The sequence below is a fragment of the Ceratotherium simum genome, chromosome 26 (genome assembly GCF_057802395.1).
Source record: "Ceratotherium simum simum isolate JZ-2026a chromosome 26, ASM5780239v1, whole genome shotgun sequence".
Lineage (NCBI taxonomy): Eukaryota > Metazoa > Chordata > Mammalia > Perissodactyla > Rhinocerotidae > Ceratotherium > Ceratotherium simum.
Genome location: NC_141925.1, coordinates 4,093,809 through 4,107,311, shown reverse-complemented (window position 1 = coordinate 4,107,311; position 13,503 = coordinate 4,093,809). Strand labels below are relative to the sequence as shown.

At 63.6% G+C, this 13,503-nt stretch overlaps 2 protein-coding genes across 4 annotated transcripts in view; one reads left to right on the top strand and one right to left on the bottom strand.

The window, feature by feature from the left end:
- CORO7 (coronin 7) overlaps window positions 1-13,503 on the top strand; it is a 58,707-nt gene that overhangs the window by 32,579 nt on the left and 12,625 nt on the right. The gene's annotated exons all lie outside the window — the stretch shown is intronic.
- VASN (vasorin) lies at window positions 1,102-12,410 on the bottom strand. Its single transcript, XM_004438118.3, has 2 exons — window positions 12,276-12,410; window positions 1,102-3,756 (listed from the first exon to the last, which is right to left on the bottom strand). The coding sequence occupies exon 2, from the start codon at window positions 3,744-3,746 to the stop codon at window positions 1,725-1,727; it is 2,022 nt and encodes a 673-aa protein (XP_004438175.1). The 5' UTR covers window positions 3,747-3,756; window positions 12,276-12,410; the 3' UTR covers window positions 1,102-1,724.

The window sequence follows — 13,503 nt, the reverse complement described above, 5'->3', positions numbered from 1 at the left end:
AGGGCCTGCTCCCCAGGTCTGGCTGGGCTGCCTCCTTCCCACCAGGGTGAGGCTGGGGGCCAGGGGCCGTGCCCCACAGAGGGATGTGGGCATGGGGCCTTGGGGAGGCTCGCTCCAGCCTTTGCAGGGCCTCTCTGAGGTCCCAGGGCTCCCCTCCCCTCCCTCCCCAAGGGTCATAGGAAGAGGTGCTATGTATCCGTCACTGTCCCCAAGCTCCCAGCACCTCGGTTCAGGCCGGAGCTGCACTCAGCATCCCTGGCCCTGCCCCCACCTTGGCCTGTGGCCTTCCTGGAAAATACTCCCACTTCCCGGGTTTCTGGAAAGACTGGGCACATCCCAAGTGCAGAGAGTAAAGGGGCATCACAGGGCCCCAGGCCTCTTAAGCTGGCCCCAGACCTTTGGTCCTGTTGCCAGGCCCCCTAACAGCCCCAGCTCGGCCCCTCCCTCCCTACCCACAGAGGCTTCCTGCTGTTCAAGATCCGTGTGCCCCTCCACCAAGGCCCCTTCTCTGCAGCTGGAGCAGGAGGCCAGGAGGAAGGTTTCCCAGCCTGAGCCCAAGTGGAGGGGCAACAGGACTGCAGGGAGGGCTGGGGTGGTCGTGCCGCCTGGTCCAGGACCATCCACGAGGCACCCCCTTCACAGAGGAAGGCAGGCGGTGAACTGCCTGCCAGACCTGTCCCTGAGGAGGGACCCTCTGGGACCCTCCTGGCCTGCGTCTGCTGTGAGCCCCCCAGCCTCTCATAGGAGCACTGAGCTCCAGGTGGCAGAAGACCGGGCCTGGGTAGGGTAAGGCTACCCCAGGTTGGAAGTGGCCCAGCTCTCATCCCTGCTCCTACGTGGGAGGCTGGACTGGGCACCTCAGTGGAGGCTGGGTGGACACAGCCCAGGGCAGGACACCTAGGAGGGCTACCCTTCTTGGCATGGCCCGCAGTAACAGCCCTCCCGAGCCCAGGGGATGCTGACCAGGGCCCAGTGCCCAGTGCCCACTGGGGTCCTGGCCCCCACCTTCCCCACAGAGAGGGCTGTCCCTTTATGCCCAGCCTGCACCCTCACTCTCCCTCCATCCAGCCCAGTTACCTGGGGCAGTTGCAGAAAAACACACTCATTTTATCTTTTATTTTTCTTACAAAAGGCCTTCATATCATCGTTTGTCTTACAAAAACCACAGTCCTTGTCTCTGAGTTTGAAAAACATTTTCCCAGAATAAATGGGAAAGATTTCTTATAAATATATTTTAACAAAAGCAAAACTTGTTCCTGAAGCATCTTTCTTTCCAGTTTCTTTTGTTCCTTCGCTCCCTGGGGCTGAGGCTGGGGTCACATGCCCCGTTCCCAGCCCCACTCTCCCTCTGCTTGCTTTCTGGGGGCTTCCTTCACTGGCCCCCAGAGTCTCTTTGGGGTGGGGGGGCCTGTGTTACCAGCACACGGCAGGGCCCATCCCACCCAGCCCCGCCCTAGGGTTGCATGTTGCAGAGGGCCAGAAGCCATCCTCATAGGCACTCGGGCTCAGGGGGACCTTAGAGGTCATCACCTGGGTCCCAGCATCTTACAGATGAGGAGACCGAGGTCCAGAGAGGGGCAGGGACTTGCTGTGGTCCCACAGCCCCCGCCCTAACGTGTCCTTGTCATATGCATCTGAGAACTTCCTTGGTCTGGCAGCTGGAGGGCACTGGCTGGTCCCAGTGGGGCTAAGAGCCTGGCCCAGGCAGTCCATTACTCCTGGGCTTAGATGTAGGGCTTAGCAGGTAGGGGCCCTTGGAGGCCAGGCCCTGGGTAGCCCATGAGCGGCACCTCACAGTCAAGCCCACCAGGCAGGGCTTCCCCACCACCCTCAGTCACCTTGGGGCCTGGCTCCAAGGGGGCCTTCACCCCCTCCAGCTCCAAGGGCCCAGCCCCCGGCCCCACCTGCCCTTTGCCCTGAGCCACAGCCGCCGCAGCCCGACCCCGCCGCACACAGTAGGCCGCCCCCACGGCGGCCAGCGCAGCCAGGAGCACGGCCGCCAGGGCAGGGGCAATAAGGAGTGGCAGGTTGCCCTCACGGGCCTGGGTGACCGGGGCGTGGCTAGAGCGGACAGCAGCGGGCGTGCGGGCCTCCCCACAGGCCTCCTCGCCCTCAGGCACCCGCCCAGCCCCCAGGGGCCTGACGCAGATGGAGTAGGTGGCATTGGGCCGCAGCTGGGTGACCGTGTACTCTGCGAGAGAGGCAGGCAGCCGCAGTGTCACCGGCCGCTTGTCGGGACCCGACAAGTTGCGGTAGGTGAGGCGGAGGCTCCTGAGCTGCACGGCGCTGCTCTGCAGGTAGCGCTGCAGGCCCACTCGCAGGGAGGTGGGGCTCGCAGGCTCGATGCCCAGGGGCAGGGGCCGGGGTGGCCTCAGTGTGGCTGGGGCGGGGCTGGGCCTCGGGCCCTGCCTCACCCGGCTCTCGCAGTACAGGCCCGTGAATCCCTCGGGGCACAGGCACTCCAGGTGGCCTCGCGCCCCCAGATGGCAGGTGCCCCCATTGAGGCAGATGGACGCTGGGCAGTCCTGGGGCTGGGGGGCAGGCCCCACAGTGGGCAGGGCGGCGGGCGGCAGGCTTGGGGCCTCTGTGGCAGGCTCCGTGGGGCTGAGCCAGGTGGGAGCCGGGCTGGAAGGTGGGAGTGTGGGCTCCCATGCTGCAGGCCTCGTGGTGGGTACTGTGGCCGTGGTGGTGGTGGCTGGGCAGCCAAAATCAGCGTAGTCGAGGTCCAGGAGCAGCCGGCCAGCATTCTTGGGCGGGAAGTGGCAGCGCGTCTCCTCGGGGCTGGCCAGCGCCACGCGGCTTTCCCTCAGCCAAGGGCCAAACCAGCTCAGGGGGCACACGCAGTTGAAGGGGTTGCGGGCGGCCGCCAGGAGCCGCAGGCGGGGGAAGAGGCCCGAGAGCTCGTGCGGCAGGGCCTGCAGGCTCAGGTTGCTCAGGTCCAGCTCCTGCAGGGCCGCCAGGCTGGCCAGGTCCTCGGGCCGCAACTGGGCAATGCGGGTGTTGCCAGCCAGCCGCAGGCGCGTCAGGCCCCGCAGGCCCCGGATGGCGGGCGGCACGTGCTCCAGCTGGTTGTCAGACACGTCCAGGTCGTGGAGGTTGCGCAGGCGGCCAAAAAGCCCCTCGTCCAGGTGCCGCAGCCCCAGGCCGGCCAGCCGCAGTGCCTCCACGTTGGCAGTGTCCAGGGCGCCGGGCTCCAGGGCGAGGAGGCTGTTGTGGCTGAGGTCGAGCAGCAGCAGGCGTGGCAGGTGCAGTGGGGGCAGCGCCCGCAGCTCGTTGTCCTGCAGCTTGAGCTCCAGGAGGCGGTCAAGTGCGTCGAAGGCGCCCGGCTGGATGTGGCGGATGCGGTTCTTGCCTAGGTAGAGGCGCTCGAGGCGCCACAGGCCACGAAAGGTCTCATTGGTGATCTCGCGCAGCCTGTTGGCAGTCAGGTCTAGGTTGCTGAGGTTGGCAAGCAGTTGGAAGACCCCACTGGGCAAGCTGGCGATTTGGTTCTGGGACAGGTCCAGGAGCTGCAGGCCCGGCAGGCCAGCAAAGCTGCCTGCGTCAAGCGTGGTGATGCCGTTGTCAAAGACGTACAGGCCTGCCGTGTTGGGCGGCACGTCACGGGGCACTGTGGTCCCCTGGCGGGCAGTGCAGAAGACTGTCTGTGGCTGGTTGCACTGGCAGCCAGATGGGCAGCTCTGCACCCCAGGCCCCAGGGCCAGCAGCAGCAGCAGCAGCAGGGGTGGGGGGATCCTGGAGCGCATCTTCTGGTCCCTGTGAGCAGAGAGGAGAGACAGGAGACCGTGAGTCAGGGGCTCAGGGGACAGCCACGCCAGGAAGGACTGAGAAGGGAATTCCCAGCCCCGTTCACCACTCCCTGCCCCCAAATCCAACAGTGCACAGTAGTTATGAGTCAGGTCCCTAGTGCCCAGGCCGGGTTCCTATCCCAGCCCCGTCACTCCCTCACTGTGTGACTTGGAGCAGTCACATGACCTCGTTATGATATTAGTTGCTACTTCCTGCGCTGTCACCAGGGTTCAGTGGGCTGATGCATGCAGAGGGAGGCCTGGCCCCCAAACACTCAGTGACCACGAATAACTCCCTTCTCCTTAACCCCAGCCCTCCCGCCTCTCTGTGGCTCAGAGAGAACATGTGGTCAAAAAGCATCAGGCTCTGTGCCTTCCCCGCCAGCCCCCCAAATCTCTGCTGAGGTGGACAGGGAAGCAGGGAGGATGGGGGGTCCTGGAGCAGCAGCCCCTCTCTGCAGTGTCTAGGAGAGACAGGCGGGGCAGTCAGCTGAGCGCGTAAGCGGAGAAGCTGGCTGCCCCGGGCCGCTGGCCCCTGCCGCCACACTCCGTGTCCTCCAAGTGAGGAGAAACCGCAGCGGGAAGACTTCACATGGAAACTATGGGATTGGTGTTTTTCCACTTGTGAAGTCAGACCTGCCCAAGACGGGAGCTGTGGGCCCACCAGGATGTGGCCAGCGGGAAAGTTCCTGGGGGAGGGGGCAGAGAGGAGCTGGAGCAGGTGTCCCCCTGTGGGGGGTAGGGAGGCAAGGACCCTGGTCTTCAGATCAGATCCTCCATCTCTGAGGTGTGATGATAGGACCAGAGGTGAGGCAGTCCAGCCTCCCTGGGCTGACCCAGGGCTCAGTTCGGGGACACTGGTTGGTTGCATGGTGGACCCAGAGGCAGCGCCAGGCCTGGAAACGCTCCACAGATTGGCTCATCTACCAGTTCTTGGGGTCTGCTCTGAGCCGAGCGCTGAGAGGAGCAGCAGCCCTCCCCGTGTCCTGGCACCATGGAACATTTACAGCCACCTCGTTTAGTCGTGTCATCCGTTCCCCCCACCGCCCCCGGCAGCCATTCCAGGTGGAAACTGTTCTCATCACTCCCAGATGATAGAAGAAAGGGGGGCTCCTGCAGGCACTGTGACATGCTGCTGTCGCACTGTCGGGAAATCTGAGCCAGAGCCCAGGTCCTCAACCATGTCCAGGTGCGGCTGGGCCTGCGCCTGGGATGGTCCTGCCCTTCTGACGCGAAGCCCAGTCCTACCCTGGGTGGGGGTGGCTCCCCTAGTCACTCCAGGCTCCAGCTCATAGCTGGACCTGCCCAAGACAGGATGAGGCCCTAGCACGTTCCCCACTTCGCTTAGGTTCCTGAGGGAAGCTCAGGGACCACCCCCAGCAGCAGTCCCCACACTCTGGGCTCCTAGAGTCCCCGAGTGGTTGGCACCCCTCCCCTCCAGGCGCCTCCTGCTCACACAAGGGCCTTTTGTGCTGGGGCTCGGCCTCCCCTTCCCCCACGCCGGCCAGTAGTCTTCCCGGCCATGGCAGGTAACACGGCCCCCCATCCAGCCTGCTTCTGCCCCACTGCCATCTATCGGGCTGCCCTCCCCCAGGGACCTGGGCTCTGGAAATGTGAGGTGGAGGAGGGGCAGGTGGTCCTGGGACAGATTAGACAAGTCACTTGGGAGGCCACTGTGATCTTGGGCCAGCTCTGTCACCCAGGTTGGGCCTGCCTAGGCCCTGCCCACCTGCAGGGCCCCCTCTGCCAGGAAAGAGGGGCCATCAGCCTCTGCCCCTCACTAGTTCACACCAATGACTGCCCTTCAGAGGCCAGCGGGGGCCTCCCCTGCTCTCTAGGGTACCGGCTGTACCATCCCCTCCCTAAGGGGAGGTCTTGTCTATCTTTGCTCCCCTGTGTCCAGAGCCCGCTTGGCTCATCTCTGCTAAGTGGACGATGGGGCAGGTCCTCGCACTGAGCCTCAGATGAAACTTGGACTGGAACCTGGGAGGCCTCATGGGCCCCTGGCCCCGCCGTCGCCGTCCCAAGGGGGATCCATGTGCTGTACTGGCCTCCTCCCCTGCGTAGACCCACTCCGCCCTCACTGACTCAGAGGCAGCGGGTGCGGCCTGGCCTCCAGATGTGGGCTGTGAGCACCCCCCGCCCCCCATGTCCATGTGGGGGGTGAGCCGCCTCCCCCTGAATCAGCCCTCCCGGCGGGGCAGGCAGGGTCAGGAAGGGAGCAGCCAGGCTCTGAGGTGGGAGGGGACCCTACACGTGGCCAGCCTGGCCACCCCTGTGGCTTGGGGCCCCCTGGGCCTCGTATAAGGTCATAGTTAAGAGCTCACACTCCGGTCAGGCAGCCCTAGGCCAGGGGCGTCCGAGCTGTGAGGCTACAGACAGCGGCTTTCTCTCAGCGCCTTGGTTCTCCATCTGTCTACCTGGGCGTTTCAGAGTCAACACCTCCCAGGACTGGGAGCACTTAGCACTGAGCAGCCAGTGTGTGGCCCTTGGGGGCCTAGGGTACATGCCAAGAGGTGTTCCCTATTCTGTCTTTAGAGGGACCAGGATGGGCTCTGGGCTCCACTCCATAGTCTGCTGGCCCTTTAATCAGTCAAGTCATCACAGGGGAGGGAGGCAGGGACGCAGTGGGTCTTTCTGGCCAGAGAGTGGCAATCTGGCTGAGTCGGTGGGGAGCAGGGCTGGCATCTGGGGCTGGGGAGACCCCAGCAGGCAGCACCTAACCTGCTTCCTACCCCCGAGGATGCAGGTGTGAGCACCTTTGCCTGAGCCCCACTCCAGCCGCCCAGCGAGGAGTTGGCACTGCAGCTTTGGAAAACTGCAAGCCTGTGGCTGGCAGCTCCAGGAGTTCCGCCATAGGGCTTCTGGCACCAAGAGCAGATCAGACAGCCCCCAGAGGGGACCCAGAGGGCAAAGACTAACTGTAGAGGGGTGGTAGGAGACAGAGGCCTGAGTTTGGATCCAAGTTCTGCCCCTAAATAGCTTCCCAGGTCCCTTCTCAGTGGTGGGCCTCAGTTTCTCACCAGCCCTGCCTCACTCTCTGGAGTTGTTCTGAGCACCCAGGGTTGTAGTTTTGTGTTGTTCTGTTTATAAATGGGGAAGTTCTTGTAACAAGTTCTGGAAGCTATCTGCCTGTCTGGGCGCATGCTGGCGTGTGTGTGCATTGGGGCTGGAGGTGTCTGTCGGGGTCACGGGGTCACGGCTGTCCTGGCCAGTGCAATTTCAGCAGCTCTGAAGGACTAGGGGCCTGGGCTTTGATATCTGATCCTCTGACCCCGAGGCAGGGAGGTGGGACCTTTCCCTCTGCAAAGGGTGTAGGGAGAGTTCTGGAGGTAGCCTTGGGATTTGGGGGGTGGGGGGGCAGGTGGGCAAAGGGTCGATGCCCTTCCTCCTCCACCCGGCCTCTACACAGCCTCACCTTGGCCTGGCCTCACCACGGTGTGTAGAAAGAGGCGGGAGGCAGAGGCCTGGGCTCTGCTGCTGGCCTTGCCACCCTCCAGGGGACAGTTGCTGGGATGGGGCTTTAGGGTCTGACTGCCTGCATTCACAGCCTGGCTGCGTGACAGCCTGGCCTCGACCCTTCACCTCAGTTCCCACCTGTGAAGTGGGGGGGCTGGCTATAGTGCCTGATTCTCAGGGCTGTTTAGTTTGTAGTTGGAGCACGTTCTAAGTGGTCAGTAAACATTAGCTACTAAGGGTGTTACCCATAAACCTGTTACCCATAAAACCTGCCTTCCACGTGCATGGGGTGAGGATGCAATGGTATGAGAGGGGCTTCACCCTGCTTTCAGCACAGACAGGAGGCCCCCTGGGCCCAGGGTGAGGCCTCCACACAAAGGCTGCCCACTCCCCTCCACCCTCCACCCTCCGGCGTGGGAGAGCGGGAGGAGCTGGAGAGAGTGGCCTGATGAGGGGTGTCTAGTTCTGGAAGGGGGTGGGGGGAGTGAGCTGTCATTTGGCCAGTCCCCTTTAGCATATGACCTTGGCGGGGGGGAGCAGAGGGAGGGGCTCTATGAGTAAGGACATCATCATCTGAGCTCTCAGGGGGACCCAGAGTGCCCCCACACAGCCCCGAGTATGGGACACACCTGGAGGCACCCACTCACACACAGAGCCTAGGTCAGGCAGGGGCTGGCGAGTGGGTGGAACCCAGGGGTTTGGGTGACCACATCACACCTCAGGCTAGAGTACCACACTGCTCCTGGGGAAAGCTGTGTGCCTGGCTGGCAGGGGAGAGATTCGGACAGACAGACAAGACTCAGAAGCCAGCACACCCCTTTCCTGTGCCCTAGCTAGAGAGGATGCAGAGGCCGGGTGCTGCACGTCCGACCCCGAAGCTCTGGGCCTCTGGTTCCCAGTGCTGGCCCGCCCGGGCTAAGCACTGCCGGCCAGGCCTGGCAGCAGCCCAGCCCAGGAGTCTGCCAACCCCCCAGGCAGGCGGGACTGTGCTGGCGGCCAGGACGGCTGGCTCCGGTTTCGCTGACGTGTCTGAGGAGGCTCAGGGCCCTGGCTGGGTCCTCCCGTCTCCCCATCCCTGGGGCATAGCAGCCTCTGGCCCGGTAAGGCAGAGATATCAGGGTCTCTGTCCTGGGCTCCCCCAAAGGGGCCCGGGCCTGCCCAGGTTCCTCAGAGACGGCCCACTCTCTGGGTGGGGGCCGTAGCCCTGCCCTGTGATCAAGCTGAGGGTTCCCACCAGTCTCAGTATCTTTGCCTTTCTAACTCCATCCACCACCCCCAGCCGGCTCTGCTCATTCTACAGAAAAGGCCCTGACACTTCACTTCGTGATCTCCTCCAGTTCCCTTCCCTTTCTGGGCTTCCGTCTCCCACCTATAATGCCAGGGGCTTCTCAACCCCAGCGGTACATCAGAATCACCTAGGAAGCTTTGGAAAGTTCCTGATGCCCGGGCCCCACCCCCTGACCAATTAAATAAGAATTTCTGGGGTGACGCCCAGGCAGAGTTGTGTTTTGGAGAAGCTCCTTGGGTGAGTCTCCTGTACAGCCAGGGCTCAGACCCTGGGGCAGAGGGTTACAGAGGGGGACAGTCTGGACGTCAGCCCGTCTCCCTGTCCAGGGAGGGGTCTGGATCCCTGAGCAGGTGTGGCTAGCTGGCAGCACTAGAAGAGCAGGAGCTGGGCCCTCCCCCACCCCCCACTCCACCACAGAGGAGCTGCCTGGCCCCAGGTGGGTGCCTTCCACAGCACCGTGGGTGACTTGGCAACTGCCAGACCTGTCAGCCCAGGGCAGGGAGACCAGTGACTAAGGCAAGTCTCTGGCTCAGATGGGCCCTCAGGGCAGCGGGATGTGCCCTCTCAAGTCAGGAGAGGTGCCACTCTGTTTGAAGAGGACACCTGCTGCCCTAGGAGCTATGTGGTGGCTGTGACCCAACTAGAAATGGGCCAGTCCAGATGCCACCACTGGCACGTGCAAATGTGATGCCACCAGGGCTGGGCTCCAACATAGGTCTTCCTCACTGCCCTGTCCCCACCCAGAGCCAAGCACCCATCAAGTAAGGCCCTAACCCTGCAATTAACCCTGGATTTGCCAGAGGAGGACCTTAATCACCAAGGGAGGCCACCAGCCCCAAGCCAGCTGGGCCCAGGCTGTCTGGAGCCTAGACAGGGTCTGAGAAGGAAGTGGCCCCTAAGGGGGTCTTGCCCTTCTCACTGTCCCCATGCCCAGGGTTCTTGGTCACCTGGTGGCAGAAGTGGCCCTTCCGGGGTTCTGTGAGGTGATCAGTGGGCAGGTGGGACTGACCAGGGGAGCCACAACCCTGCCGCCTCCAGGGGCCTCTCACTTCCCACTGCTGCCCGCCCAGGCCCAGAGCCCAGGCTCATAGGGACCCCAGTGACCACCCTAGCTGTAGCCCCTTCTCAGTGCAAGCCAGCTCTCTTCTCCCTCCTTAATTAAATCTCTCAGGCAGCCTCTGAGGAATGTCAGAGCCTTATTGCATTCCCCCGGAGGAGACTGGGGGGGGGGGGGGTGCCGTCCCCAGCCTTGGAGAAGAACTGGCCCCTCGCCTGTCCCCACCCCCCAAACCCGAGGTGGCCCAAGGGAGCCTGCTCCAGCCTCCTCATACCCAGGGAGGCTGGAATGAGGAAAAGCGGGGGAGGCTCGTGGGCCTGGCTGGCCAGGCGGCCCAGCCAGCTGAGGGAAAGCAATCCGGCTGACTCTGGAATGTGGAAACCGATAAAAGGAAGAAGGCTGAGCCCCCGCCCGCCCGTGGTGCACTGGGACTCCTGCAGCACCCCTGCCCACCCCCAAACACGGCCCTGCTGCAGTCACGCGCGCGCAGACAGACGCCCACGCCAGACACACGCCCACTGGGCCGTGCTCACACACTCACACACACACACCCTCCCCCTTCTCCAAATTCCACAGCAGTGAGGGGAGCTGGTTTTCTTGGCAGTGCAGAGCCTTGGGCTCCCCATCCCAGGAAGGGGACTCTAAGGAGAGCTAAGGGGGGCTCCAGGAAGGGTCACTACCCCAGTTAGGTGACCTTGCTGCCCTTCCCATGAGCTCAGGGCCTGCTAGTGGTCAGAGATGCTTCTGTGGGCAGATGCTCACCTAGCCTCTCTGGTCACTGAGGGGAACTGGCTGGCAGGCATGCCGGGGTGGGAGCTGCCGCCTGGGCCCAGCTGGGCCCCCACTTTCCTGTTCCCAGAAGCTGCCCAGCCCAGGGATGAGGTCCATTTACAAGCCCCCACGAGGATTCAACTCTCTTTGCCTGGGACTTGTCCCAGCTCCCCCAGGGCTGTAGTGGGGGTGTCAGGAAGGAGAGGCAGGAACTGTGGACCCATCTCCTGCCTAGGGCATCTCCCTGGCCCTGGGGCTGCCTACCAGAGGGAGCTTCCTAGGGAGAGCACAGGCCTGGGCAGTGTCTGAGGGGCTTCTCATGTTGAACCCCCTCCCTGACTTCCAGAGTCTGGAGAGAGTGGTGCCATCCCAGCAAATGCCCTGGGACACCAGCCCCATCTGACCCTCCAGACCCACAGGTCCCAGGGTAGCTGTTTCAGTCTGCAGCCGCAAGAGCCTGGGGGAGGTGGGGACAGGCAGTGCCCAGGGCCCCCAGACTGGCACGCGTGTACTCATCCTCTTCCCTGGGCCCGGGAAAGGCTAGATAATGGTCTGGAGGGAATCCAGCTGGGCTGCTCATTACCAGAGCCCTCTTCCTGCCTCTGACACTCTGTTTACAGAAGCTCCGGGGGCTGATTCCCCTGGGAGAAGACAGCAAACTCAGGGGACTGCTTTCCCATCCCCCCACCCGCCTGTCTTATCCCTACTGGGCCTTGCCAACAGCTGGGCCCATACTGGACTTCACTGCCCGCTGGGCCAGCTTGAATGGACCCCACTCAGAGGGCACCCGCCCAGCCACCCCTCTATGCCGCAGCACCCAGAGTCCACCCTAGTGGGAAGGGTCCTTTGAGAGTTAGTCCAGTCTCCCAGCCCAAGAAGTTCTTGGCCTGGGGAGGGGGGCTCTGGCTCCTGGTGCCTCTCTCCAGAGCCTCACCTGCCCTTGGTGCACAAGGCAAGAAGGGGGACACCAGGACCCTCAGGGCCTCTTCCTCTTTCCCACCTTGCAGACTCCACCCCTGGGCCACAGTGGGAGAAGCGGTCAGCGACCCTGGTGTGGTAATCGTTAACGAATGAGGGTGAGGCAGAATGGTTGGCACCAATCGGCTGGACTGCCAGTGACCACAGGGGACCTCGGCAGCCCTCAGGCCCAAGCGCTGCCAGCCCAGGGACACAAAGGACTAGGCTGGCTCCAGGCCATTGAGTTCATAGCCTGAGCAAAAGCCCTTTCCTGGCAGAGGCAGAGATGGGGCACCCTAATACCTGGAGCACAAAGGGCCCCAGCCAGCCAAGGTCTGTCCCCGCCACCATCCCGAGGGGGATGGGGCATCAGATACCTGCCAGTCACCCCCCCACCCCTCCCCAGGGCTGCATGCCTGTGGCCCCTGGCTCTGCCCTGAGTGACAAGGGCCCTCAGGACCCCAGGCAGCCCATCTGCAGAGGCACCAGGGGCTCCAGGCCCAGACCCAGACTGACCTCCTCCAGGAGGTAAGAGTAACCTAAGACTATGGCTTGGCCATCCCCTCAAAGGGGTTTGATTCATAAAACTGGTCATGCCGGAGGGCCCAGCCGTGGGAGGAGGAAGCGAAGGAGGGGGTGTTTATTTTGTCTGCTTGAAGCCCCGCCGGCCGGTGAGCCATGTACACACATGCGCGCGCGCCCACCCCGGCCTGGGGCTCTCCGCGCCCCGGGACTGCCGGAGGAGGGGGCGAGCCAGGCGCGGGCAGGGGGCGCACGGGGCCCGCACGCCGGGAGACCAAGTCGGCCCAGGTGACCGCGCGCGGCTGGGGGCGCATGCCCGCCCTAAGTGCGTGTGCGTGGTTGGGGGTCCGCGCGCGTGATCGGCGCGTGTGCACAGCCCGCCGGTGGCGCCCCCCGCCCCCGCCCGCAGCCCCCTAGCCCGGCAGACACTCACCGGGAGGCGGCGACGGCAGGAGCGGGGCGGGGCGAGCCGCGACCTCAGAGTCCTTCCCGGCCGACCGGGCCAGAGGGGGTGCTGGGTCCGGGGGTCCAGAGGCAGCGCGTCCGCGTCTCCCCGCCCCGGGCTCGGGCTGCGGAGTCGGCTCGCAGGAGGCGGGTCGCATCTTAAGAGCCGGGGGCGGGGCCTCCGCGGGAGGGGGGCGGGGAGGCTCCCTATTGGCTGGGGCGGGGCCGACGGAGACCCGCCTCCCCTCAGCTGAAGGGTCAACTGGTCCGGCAGCCTGGTCCTCACCTCGCCACCTCCCGACCAGGCGGGCCGAAAAGACCTTGCCGGCCCGTCAGGAGTCCCTCGCTCCAGTCTGGTGTGCCAGTAGTTTGCCGTATGACCCTGGGCAGGTCGCTGTTTTTAGCGTAAAAAGCAAGGGAATATTGAGTGAGACCAAGAGTCCCAAACCCGGATGCTCATGACACACAGGCAGGTGAGAAACTGGAGGAGCCGGCCCCCGCAGCTGTGGAGACCTGGAGAAGCGGGGGCTGAGCGGGTAGGGGAAGTGGGAGCTGGTGTAAGGGCTCAGCCCCCATGACCTGCCCCAGCCTGCCAGAGCTTTGGATTTTTCAAGAGAAACTGGAAATCTGGATTTTTTAGGTGAAATCTCTCAAAGCGTTATTGTTGGTAGCTAATCCCAATTTCAAAAACTTCTGAGCAGGCCACACAGAGCCCTTCTGAGAGCTTCCTAGGTACAACTTCTAATACCAAATCTGAGTTCTGGGGTCCTTTTAGCCATAACAGCTGTCAGGGCCGTGAGCGTCCCTGGACCACCTTCCCCACCTTAGACAAAGGGACTGAGACGCAGGAAGGGGATGTGACAGTCTGCCCAAGGCCCCACGCTTACTGGCAGCTTCAAGGCCGGAATGTGCTGGGGGGGCCAGGATGAGGTCAGAGGTTGGGCCTCACCTCAGTGGGTGGGGCCTGGGTGCAGCTGACAGTGGCTCTAGATGGGGCAGGAGGGGCGGGTGCCAGGGCTGAACTAGTCCAGAAAAATCCCCTGCCTTGGAGGATTCCAGGAAAACGCTCTGGCTCCCCTGCCTCCTCCCCCCACCGCCCCGTGTTTGCGGTCAGAGTCATGCCTCAGAGCCTTTGGGACTCAGTTCAGCTCCCAACTTCCAGAGGGCCCCAGGACACCCCCTCAGCCTGGCCTGCAGCCAGGGCCTTTGGCTGGGCC

Coding starts and splice junctions, on each gene's coding strand:
- VASN (XM_004438118.3), bottom strand. CDS start 3,746: ATGCGCTCCAGGATCCCCCCACCCCTGCTGCTGCTGCTGCTGCTGGCC.